Source organism: Bubalus kerabau, chromosome 6, assembly GCF_029407905.1.
Source record: "Bubalus kerabau isolate K-KA32 ecotype Philippines breed swamp buffalo chromosome 6, PCC_UOA_SB_1v2, whole genome shotgun sequence".
NCBI lineage: Eukaryota > Metazoa > Chordata > Mammalia > Artiodactyla > Bovidae > Bubalus > Bubalus kerabau.
The window spans coordinates 4,974,290-4,986,174 of NC_073629.1; the positions used below are offsets into that span (position 1 = coordinate 4,974,290).

At 39.4% G+C, this 11,885-nt stretch overlaps 1 protein-coding gene across 7 annotated transcripts in view; it reads right to left on the bottom strand.

Annotated features, from left to right (window-relative positions):
• PBX1 (PBX homeobox 1) overlaps positions 1 to 9,786 on the bottom strand; it is a 335,848-nt gene extending 326,062 nt beyond the window's left edge. For 6 of the 7 annotated variants that reach the window (XM_055587226.1, XM_055587221.1, XM_055587225.1 and 3 more), the window contains exons 1-2: positions 9,142 to 9,786; positions 5,808 to 5,881 (exon numbers count right to left, since the gene is read on the bottom strand). In XM_055587226.1, coding sequence (XP_055443201.1) covers positions 5,808 to 5,881; positions 9,142 to 9,332 — 265 coding nt within the window. In that variant the 5' untranslated portion in view covers positions 9,333 to 9,786. The remainder of the gene's footprint in view (positions 1 to 5,807; positions 5,882 to 9,141) is intronic. The other variant, XM_055587220.1, reaches the window with a different exon arrangement.
• Positions 9,787 to 11,885: the final 2,099 nt, after the last annotated feature.

The following is an 11,885-nucleotide window of genomic DNA, read 5'->3' on the forward strand; positions in this document are numbered from 1 at the left end:
CCACCCACTGCAATCTTGATTTCCACCAATTATTGACAGCCTCAAAGAGAGCTGTCAGAAGTAAGAAGACCTTCCACGAAGTCACCACTGACCTTATTCTGCCATGAAGGAAGATAGGTTTTATAATCCCATGTCAGTTTACACTCACACTTCTTTTTTTTTAATTCTGGAAATCACTCTGCCAAATTCTGAGAAGTGTTATCGCTAAGATGAAGATGAGACAAAAGATTCAACCAGAGACTTCTCCTGATGGGACATAATGACTACCTCACCAACTCAATTATATATTCAAAGGAAGAGTTAACACATTGGCAACCTACGAAATGGAATAGAATACAAGTCTTTAGATAATTTACTATAGAAAATACAGTATCTCTTATCTGTATCACCCAGGGAGCTCAAAGTACTTTACAAATAACTCATTAATCCTCTGCTTATTTTATTAATCAATTACTACATTCCTTAAACCTTACCACACCATTTCAGGTAGGGTGCAAGAGTGAAGCTAGAATTATTATATCCAGTGTTCTTGCCTGGAGAATCCCAGGGACGGGGGAGCTTGGTGGGCTGCCGTCTATGGGGTCACACAGAGTCAGAAATGACTGAAGTGACTTAGCAGCTTAGCAGCAACCCAGGCTAAAATGTCCATGCAAAGGACAGGGTGCTTCCAGGAGCATAGCAAAATGAGTAAGAGCTGTCTTTGGGAGCTGTACCTAGGACACTGCTTCAATCATGTGGCATTTTGGGTGACTTTTTAAATAAAAAGTAAAGGTAAAAAGTATATTTAGAATCACCACACCAAGTTCCAATCATAACAGCATTCATCTAACAGAAGTTGGAAACCAAAGTGCAGCCTAAGTTTTCCTAAGGCATGCATGTAAAACTATGTCTCAAGAGAAGCCAGGGTTATGCTTTAAATGAAAAAATTAAAATGCTTGCCTATTTAAATATGTTTAATATCTGAGTTTTGGTTTGTTTGCTTGTTTGGGGGTAAATTTTTTAATTTTGCCAACAATAACCAAAAGCATATGAACGTCAGCAGAACAGAGAAGCAAAGGCACGTAGAAGGGGCCGGACCCCCGCAGGCAGCCAGACCTTGCCACCTCCCCACCCCGAGTGCAGCCCGCCACCCGCCTGGGACCCAGCACCCTTACTGCTCCCAGCTCCCGACAGTCCACAAGGCCTAGACCACAGGTCTCCCCCGTGCTTTTCCCCGACTCATGAACCTTCTTCGAGCTTTCTCAGTTTCACTTAAATTCTCCTCAGTCCCAGTCCTCATAGACATCCAGTTGCTAGAAAACATGACACCAAATTTCCGAAGACCTCACTCAGGTAGGTCTGACCCAGGCTGCTCACTGCACCCTTTTCCCCACTTCTCAGCTGCCAGAATGGGTCCAAATCGGCTTCTAAAAGGGGATGACACGAAACGACTGGAGAGAAGGGATGCTTCTCATTAGAAGCTGATACTGTGTCTTCCACGGAGTCTTATTATTGTAGGTGTATTGCTCGTATCCAGATCAGAATAAATATATAGGGTCTAACCACCTGCCTTCTGCTAACACACTGTGCCTGAAAGAGTGGATCAAGTAAAACCGCATCAACTCCCCGTCGTTTGCTCCCTTTCTCTCTCTCTGCCCCTTCCTCAAAAAAAAAAAAAAAAAAAAAAAAAAATTAAATTCTGTCATCAGCAAGAAAAAGTTTTTTTTGCTTTTTCCTTCTAGAGACGAACATTTATGAAAAGTCACTCCTGTCATGTCAGCCCCCAAAAGAATCTGATCAGAGGCATCTCTAAATTGTCTGAAGTTATTTCACTCCTGTTCTCTGCTCAAGGCCTAATCTTTTCGGAATTATTTTCCTAAAATATAAACTTCCTTCCACGGTGTCCCCTCCACCTACATATACCAACGCACACACATACACATGTATACACGTGCGTGCACACACACACAAATTATTCTCTAAAGCTATAAAAAGATGAGAAGCAGAAATCTCATAATGTAATTGCTATACTAAAAAGAAGTGGCAGGTGAGAATTAATAAGAGAGGGTGGAAAAAAACTGAAATACAGTAGTAGAGTTAAAGAAAAAAAAAAAACTAGAGCCTGTGATGGGAGTGTTAATTGAACAGAGAGAATAAAGGAAGGAGAGAGAGAACAAAAGGGCATTAAGTAAGCAAAAAGTAATTTTTTAACATCCTTCAGTGATTTGATTTAACTTCAGAGCAGATGATGCTCAGAGGAAAATCTGCTGAAAACTGCCATATATAGCTATTCTGTTCTAAAATTAAAAACTATTCACAACAATTACAGCTATTCATTACTATCTATAAACAGTCTCCTTAGTAAATGGCAACCAATATTTCGTGTTTTTTCCTCATTTTTAAACCAGCATGATTTTTGACACAGAAATTGTTTTAAAATCAAGAAATGTTTAAAAATATAGTTAAGGTTCTTTTAAGAAATTCAGTATGTTTTAATTTTTTTTTTTCTCCTTCTCTCCATTCCATCAACCCCACTACCACCACCTCTACACATATGCAAAACCCAGTCTATTGCTAATATGTCAGCAGACAAGGAATGAAAAAATGAAAGAAAATGAGGTATTAAAAGGTCCAAAACTCTATGAAATCTCTATGCTCCCAGAAGGAACAAGCAAATAAAAGCCGCCTCTGAAACATACTTGCCAGAGGTCTTGCAGAGTTTTCTTACTGAGATTTGCTGCCTGAGAATCGTTCAGGCATTCCTTGTTCTTGGCATTATTATTTAAAAAAGCAAAAAGGTATCAAAATAAAAACTTACCGACATTTCTCAACAAGAAGACACTTGGGTTCTTTTTTTTTTTTCCTCCTGAATATCCCCACAGTAATTTCTGACTAAATACCTATCAATCAACTGTAATATAAACGGTGCTGCCTACTTTAGGTGTTATGCGCGTCTGTTTCTTTAAAGTTCCAAAAGGTTGGTAAGACAATCTTAAGCAAGTTTCCCTCCAAATTTCTGAGTTTTCCAATGAAAGTCTTTGACAAAAATTAAAAAAGCAAAATCTGCCAAGGAATGCAAGCCCCACGCTCCTCTCAGGGTCCTGACTTCCTTGTAAAGACCTAGGTAAGCCCCCTTAGCGTGCTCCTGGGAGAGTACAAACAAACAGAGCCCACCCTAAATCAAATAACCTCTACAATACTTGTGAAGCAAGCTCAAAAATACTCATTCAGCATAAAGACTTGAAAGTAACAATAGGGAAACTCCCAAAACAATGAAAGAATGCACATGAACTGATCACCCAAACAATCTTGTCACTAGCTCTGTATCAAGAAGCGGCGGGGGGGGAAACAAGAGCTCCTACAACTTTACAGATGCACTGTGTTGCGGACACACCAACCATATGGAAGATTTGCCAGCTCTCAGAATGAGGGTGAGGTCGATCTTGAGTAAGTAACCGTGCTTTACAATCAAAGAGTTCTTTTCAGCACACCGCAGTTGTCTCCTACCTACAACACGGAACACTCAACATTCCAGGAGAGGTTTCTTCCTTCTCCTTAATCCTTCTGATACACAAATTGAGGAATAGGAGAAAGGCCTTTCTTTTTTTCTCTTTTTATTTTACTATTTTTTTGTGTGTGTGCTTTCACCCATGGGTGCCCTCTTAAACCAAAACTTGTATATGTGTGTGTGTTTCCCTCTTAACACAGGGTCAGTTATCCTTATTATTTTCAATTTACAGTATATTCACTAAACTATTTTTAAAAATATATTATTTGAAAGACAGCATACAAAACCTTAATTCAGATTTTTAAAAAGCTCCAAACATTAATGTAACTCAGTAACAGAAAAATTTAAAACAGAATATATAATCCAACAATAAATTACACCTTTAGAGCATGATTCTGACCGACACAACTGCTTCTTATCACCATAGTTTAGGCAATACTCATGTGAGGAGCAAACTCTTGAATCCACACCAGAACCAGATCTATAGTCACATCCATCCACCTTGATCTACTGCCTTAGCAGTAGATTTTAATTAGAAGACTAGAATTAAACACTTTGACCACAATATACATTTAAATGCCTTGACAGACTTCCTTTCAATGAAAATCTGAGGGCGTCTTAAAAACAGAGTCTCTCTAGACTGAATTATCAAATATGCCTTTATAGCTTGATTCTGTATTTTATGAAGCAAGATCAGCAGGAATGCATACCCAAGTAGCAACAAATTTCAACAAACCAAATATTCCATGTAAATAAGAATCAGAGAAATAAGAAACTGAGAAGGAAGAAAAAAACAAAAGATAAAGATATATACGCACTCAGGTTTCCTGCTCCAGGCTAACAGAGAAAAAAAACTAAAAAGTGTGACAAAGTGAGAAAGCCCCTTTGATATTTGAATGCACAGCCCATACATTTCTTAAAAGGTATATCACAGCTACAATAATGCAATTCCCAGCTTTGCATTAAGGTTAGGCTTTGGCAAGGAAACCTGGAAGACTTAAAAGATCTGAACATCACTGCTCAGGTGCTTTGTCTGGGATGTCACGCACAACACAAATAACATTCAACAAAGGAGCTGCTTACTAATTTTCCATACATTTCAAGACCCGAGTAATTACATATTCGATCAATGGTCACATCTTGAAACTATTTATTTTTTAAAATAGAAACACAGAGAGCCCTCAAAAAGAAAGCCACCCTGCATGCCCTCAGAGCCCCTCCTTCCTTTTTTTATGTGTAACTATCAATGTATATCAACTGGGCATGCAATCATATTTATTGTCACTTTCATTCATGTCATGCCCTTGCTTATATGGTTTAGATATGAATTATTGACTGTTACACTCCTTGTTGTAAAAAATAAATAAATAAATAGGATGGCAGGTACTCTGCGCTGCTCCGCAGCGAGCGACCAAGTCAGAGGCCAGCAGAAGCTCCCGCTTTATATAACCACCCCTCATTCCTCATCTTTACGCCCTGGCTTCAGATTGCCTTCTCAACTCTTTCTTTTTACAAGGGACAGACGCACTCACTTTGGAAAATTAAGGATTAAAATAAACAAACAAGAGGATGTTGCTAAGTGTCCTTCCCAGAGCATCTGTTGTTTAAGAACACCTCTGATTGATGACTGCTATTTTTTAATTGTTGCTTTAAAATTTAAATGCCCTCCTGGGATGTGTTATAAGTGTGTTAGTTCATGATATGAGGTCTAGAAAGTAAAAAAACAACAGAATGAGTGAGCTCGTCACATTCTGTTCTCCTAAACCCAGCAATTCTCCCAGCTATAAAATCACAGGGCACTCAAATACCGATAACCTGATGTTGTGTGACGCGTTCTACAAAGGTATCTGACAACACTCTGAAAAGAACTCTAGTTTGCTGCTTCGTGTAATTACAAGAAAAAAAGAAGAGGAAACTTTAAACACTTTAGCACCCCCAACCCAACTCCAAAAACACTGTCTTAAAAATGGGCCAAAATATATTCTTTTAAGAAGTGGACTTTTACTTTCCTATTTTTCCCCCACAGGCACATCATTCTATAAATTTCCCTTCAGAACCTCTGTTTTAGCTTCAATTTCAAGAGGCCAGGAATAGAGTTAAGGCAAGCAAACCGCTAATGTCTGGTAATAACTGTCAAAGAAACTTGGTGCTTTCTGTTCCAGGAAGCAAGGCTACTAGGACTTCCTATTGGAATATGCGATCAATCTTGAAAGTACTTCTATTCTGAAATTTTAATATTTAAATAATGGGTTCCTGATTGCTGGTTTAAAGTGGTCAATTGGCCAAAGAAAATGCTTAAATGTTGGAATCTCATTCCTACCTGTTTTCTCTTTGATTTCACACAAGACATTAAACAAGGCAGGCTTCATTCTGTGGCAGTTTAAAGCATGTTTTCTGCAAGAAAGAAACAACAACAGAATAGCTTAGGTGGACTCCTGGGATCAAGCTGCTGATAATGCACAGGGGGAAAAAAATCTAGCATTTAGCCAAAATTATAGACCAAGCATAACTCTGTGGCATGCTTCAATTGCTTTATGACTTAATATAAAGAGTCCCGCCATAGAAAAAGAAATAATGTTAATTAGCAGGGAGAGAGCAGGGATTTAACTACAGAACAGAACTAACCTCAATTATGCTCATTTAGGAAGAGTTTGGGGTTTTCTGTTTTGTTTTGTTTTGTTTTTTATGAGTAGTTTAATCCAAGTGGAAGTCTTAAACCAATAATCCTATCCAGGGCAATGAAAACACGGCAGAGTCAAATGCATGGGTTAACAGTTTTGTATAATCTACGCAACCACCATAGCCTAGGAGCTGTCTGCTTCTCAGTCCGTGTGTGTGTGTGTGTGTGTGTGTGTGTGTGTGTGTGTGTTTTCAAATTTAATTCATCCATGTGTTTGAATTCATTCCGCAGATGCCCCTGTATTCTCATAAACACAAGATGCTTGAAAGGTCTTCTGAGCAGAACTGTCAATTTATAAAATTTCAGTCCCCAAGTTAAAGAGTATGGAAATGCATTGCCAGGGGGCAAACATACCCATATGGGGAATAGATTCATTTCTCTGTGTTCACATTATGTCGCTTGTGCACACACTGCTTATTTGCAGGTGTTGAAATTCAATTATTTACAATTAGGACCTTGCACCCATTGGGGGAAAAAAATAAATACAATTCTGCCTTTTAGATTAGTGATTTACCTGGTTCTTCTGTGTGTCTGTATTCAGCATGCACTTAAGGACCAAAACAATACCTTTCCCTTGATTTTACTCTGGAAGCACTTAGCAGAAGGATATTGTTTTGGAAACAAAATACTGATCATATCAGCTATTAGTTAGGGGAATCATGCTGACTAACTAAAATGAATGTATAAAGATAAATGGAAACCTCTGGCACTCAAGACACATGCAGTTCTTTTTAAATTCCTTTCAAAGTTAAAAAATAGATACACATCCTGAGGAACGGAAGCCAGAAGCACGCTCTATCTACTCTACAGTAGAAGAGTCATAATCTCAAAATTCAAGAGTATCAAAATAAACATAAACATTGTGTCTAAAATACGAAGGGTTCACTATATAAATAATAAACGTACATTATGAAGATATTACTAAGGAAAGGAAAACCCAGTTAAAGTATTTGATGAGTTACATTGTTTAACTAAAAAGAAAAGCTTAGTGGTGATTTAGTTCTGGTGTGGGGTGAGAAAAATGGTGAAGAAGACTTTCTGGTATCAAAGACTTCTTTCTGGGCCTCTTATAGGAGTTTTCATTAATTGTATTCTTATATAAAGGCCCAAATGCAAAACAAATAACAACTACAAAAAATTCTATGCAGCTTTTACAATATTTGCAGAAATATTGTATTGCCAAGCACGTCCATGGGGTTGGGTTATAGAGAACAGAAAATCTCCCTATCCCAAAATTGTGTTTGATTCTCTTAACATTTAGGCCATTAAAAGGGTGAACCCGCCAAGTCACGGCTGTCCTCAGTTGTACAAAAAGGAGCGGGACTAAACATCAGAAAAGTGGTGGTTCTCAGTGCTACCGGCCCCTTCGGCTGCACAAACTTGTTATTAGAGGCGTTTATTGGTATGTCTGAGTTTATTTTTCTGGAACAATGTAATGGAGAAATCTGTTCCAATTCAAAAAGAGATTGCCAGTGGGAAATCTTCCATTGACCCTACCTATTAGCTTTTCTCCTGATAATAAAATCCAAAAAGGGCACCAAATAATTTTTAAAAACCTTCCTCTATCAAAAAAAAAAAAAAAATAGTATAACCTTTCCAAGTTTTCAAGCACCCATAAACCTCAGGACTTTTGAGTTTACATGTTGCATGTGCTTACAGGTAAAATAAGAGTGTAATTCATATCATCCTTGAAATTGCTTCTTCTCATTTTCTCAATTCAAATTCCCATTTCCCTTAAACAAAAATACATATAATAATGTCTTCTCCATAGAACTAAGTCTTGTGAGGTAGAGAAACTGTGTACATATGACTTAAAAAACCAGCTACTTCTGAGATTTAATAAAGCTGGGTAACTGGAAAGACATATGTGGCCATTAGAGTGTCTTAAAATCTTCTTTTCAAGATCGGCCTTGGGCAAGCAGTTGGTGGGTTACCATTTAGTTTATGTTTTGTTTTTTTAAAGAGAATTTACTGTAAAATCCTAGAGTGGAGAACTATATACTTGGCAGTGGATTAACTGAGAAACTACACAGCTTCTTTATAACGCTTCCTTAATGAAGATCTTCGTGTCCTATAGGATGGAAATATATAAAATACACATTTGCCTTCATTTCTATTTTACTAGCATCTAAGTGCTCCTGAAGAAGCATGGGGAAAAGAGCATGCTTGATTTTCTCCCCCCACCCCTTTTTAAAGAACCATACATTCTGTACCACAGAAGGGTAGTAACCTACTCAAAATAAGAGACAATAAAGTTACACTACATATCCGAGTCTCTAAAACCGAACAAACATGTTTAAAAGCAACAGTATCTCTTCTTTCTTTACATCAGTCTTTTTGAAACAATTAAATGAATGCAAAATATTTTCTGGATGGCTGACAACTACTGACAAAGAATTACTCTGCTTTTTTTTTTTTTTTTTAATATGGAAAGGGGGAAAGATAAAAATTAATTTTAGAGGAGTACGTCCACATAGAAAATTCAAAGCCTCTGATTTACTTAAGGAGTCAACTATATTTGCAAATAAAGTGTTCATGGGACATTTTATTTTGTAATGTTACGGAGTCCCTCAACAAGAAGACATGCAATGCTGTTCAAAACTTGACAATTCTGCTCTCTCTGATACTTTTTTAAAGCAGTAAAAAGTGCCGAGGGCCGCTTTTGGATCAGTTGGCAGTATTTTCGGCTTGCCTGAGTGTTTGTATGCATATATATGAAGATCTCTATATTCACACACACACAATATATGAAAATATACATACAGACAGCCACATCACCGCATGGGAGATTGCACTTTCGATAACAACGCTCCTTCAAATTTTACTCCTCCGCCATATAGTTGCTCGTCAAAATGGGCCAAGGAATAACATTTAAAAAGAAAGCGCTGTGGTGATTCGGTTCCCATTGTTTCCCCCAGCGAGAGGGAGAAAAACAAAAAACCCCAAGAAAGGAAAAGAAAAGCCTCCATCTCACCTGGCCTGCGCCTCATCCAAACTCTGGTCTGTGATGGTCATAATTTGCTGTAAAATGTCTCCAATGTCCTGCTTCCTCCCGCCCTCCCCCTCGGTCCCTCCGGCCCCATCCTGCAAGTGCTGGGACAGGCCGGGGTGTCCGGCCATCCCGACCCCAGCATGGGAATGCATCAGCCTGGGCTGCTCGTCCATCTCCAAAGGCAACGGCAGCCCCCGGCTCTTCCTCTTCTGCTCCTCGGCTCGGCTCCTGGGAAGCACCAAGGCTTTTTATCCTTCAAGCTGTCTTCAAATCCTTTTCAGGATAAACAGAGAAGGGGGAAAAAAGAAGACCAAAAGAAAAAAAAAAAAAAAAAATCCCTTTGCCTCTTTAGAGGATGGTGGGAGGATGGGGAGTGGGGAGGGGGAGGGGGCGTGAAGGGGTTGCGGGGTGAGGGTGGGGATAAGGACTGGTGGGGAAGGGTGTTGACTCCAAAAAAGCAAGAAAAATAAACCACCTTCCCACTTGACGAAAAGAAATCAGAGCTGGCTTTTGGTTTTTCAGTCCGTCTCCTTTGCAAGGCAGAAATGGGCTCCCGGCGCTTAAATCTGTGGCTTAATCCTTTTGCAAATATGCATTGGCCGGGAGAAAGGAGAGGAAGGCAGGGGGATTGCAATGCAAACTTTCCCCCCCCACCCCCCGCTACCCCCCACCCCCACTCCGGGCCAGAGTGATCTCAAAGGGGGTGGGCTGTTGCAAAAGCCAGATCTCCCCCAGCCACGGCGGCAAGGCAGAGCACAGGCTCTCTCCTCCTCCGTGTCTCTGCAAACTCCAGCAGCCCCGTCAGCCTCCTGCTTTTGTTTAGCTCAGGCTCAGGACTCCAGAAACATATACAGAAAAACCACAGCCTGAGAGGAGGAGGAGGAGGAGAAGGAGGAGGAGGACGAGGAGGAGAGAGGAGGGGGCAGAGGAAAGGGGGGAGGAGGGAGGCGGGGAAGCCAGGAGGCGGGGGAGGGAAGGAGAGAGGAGGGCACTCGTAGCCCCGCCCCCTCCCCTGATTGGTCATTGGAGAAAAGACAGGCCCCTCCTCCCTCTACTTTCCTCCCTGCGCCTCCTCCTCGGCCTCCTTCGGCTCCTCCTCGCCCGGCGCCCTGTCAATCAGAGTTCAGAGGTGGGCTGGGAAGGAGGCCGAGCTAACACCAAGTCTCCAGTCCTTAAAGGTGCAATGATACCGTAGCGCAGGCTCGGTTAGTACGTCCCCACTTTTCCTTCCTGCCTCACTTGGATTCCGTCCTTGAGAAAAATGTGGCTCTACTTAGATACAAACGTATAAAATTAACACGAAAGAATATAGACAGTGTGGGTCTCCCCTGCAACCGGGGTTTTTCTTTTCCTGTAACATTGCCGTTTAAAAGTTGATCCTTTTAATTCGTTAGACCTCAGGGAAACTGTTGTGAGCAAAGTTTGTCAGCACGAAGTTGTTATGAAACACAATCGAGCTGTTAATATAATTAATAATGATCTCTAATAAATGGCATATGTAAAAATAGATTTAAAAGAACAATCACAATAGAGCTAAGAGGAATACTGAACTGTAACATTTTGGTTGCATGGAAACTAAATTATGGACTGTTAAACTAAATAATGCCGAAAAAAAGATTAATAAATAAGTTGACCAAATGAAACTAATTCAACATCTCTCTTTCTTTTCTCCCTGGGGGAAATTAGTTATTTGGCTTAAGTACTTAATAAAGAAATGCATTATCACAGTCTGGTTCTAGTTTTTAATATAGTTTAATAAGCATTATTAACTGGAATAAAGAGCAAACTGACATTTATTGAATGCCTACTATGCACCAAGTAATTTACATGAGTTATTTTATTTAATCCCTAAGACATTTCTGAGAGTTATGGATTATTAGTTCCACTTTACAGGGAGGGAACTTCAAAATGCTAAATAACTTCTCTGAGTCCCATAGTTATTAAGTGTCAAGGAAGGAGTATCTCCATCTAACAGAAATGTATAAATAGTGTAAAAATTAGTTATGTACTCGTCTTGTTGGAAAAGGGACTTATTTCCCTTTTGATGCTATTTTTGATGTTAAGATGCTTAAAATAATATACATATTGAAACACACTGACCCAAATTAAAAATAAGTGGGAAAGAATGAAAAAAATATTAAATGAAATCAGGGGAAAATCCTAGTAAGAAACTCACAGTTAAAGTTCAATTCTGTCACTCTAGGTAGACCATCAGTTTGCCTCCTGTCTTATCATCTGGCACGTAAGAGAGGAACTCGGACTGCGTCACAGTGGCCACAAGATAAAAGAGCATATGAATTATTTTGGAAAAGGCAAGTATAGTGTTTTGGAGTATAAAATATTATACTGTGTAGATAGTTCTCTTCCTGGATGACAGTGTAGCCAAAGGAGACACATTGAACTTTTACAAACCTAAGTGTACTTCATCTGCAAAATAGATTGTAACCTCATCAGATGCGTTGAGATCCTCAAATAAAATGTTATTCCTTTTATCAGTCCCAACCTCCTTCCCAATCAATACCAAAAAAACAAGTTTTGCAAGATAAGGAGCTGAGCACTTCTCAAGCTACTTGGTATTCTTTGGCATGGGGGCATGCAGTAGGGAGTGTTAATTGCAATTCAGATGTCATAGGACTTGAAACAACTGTTCTATCCACATACATACCCTAACTTGTTAAATGGGTTTTTTAATCAACACTAATACTCTTCAAATCACATATCAATCA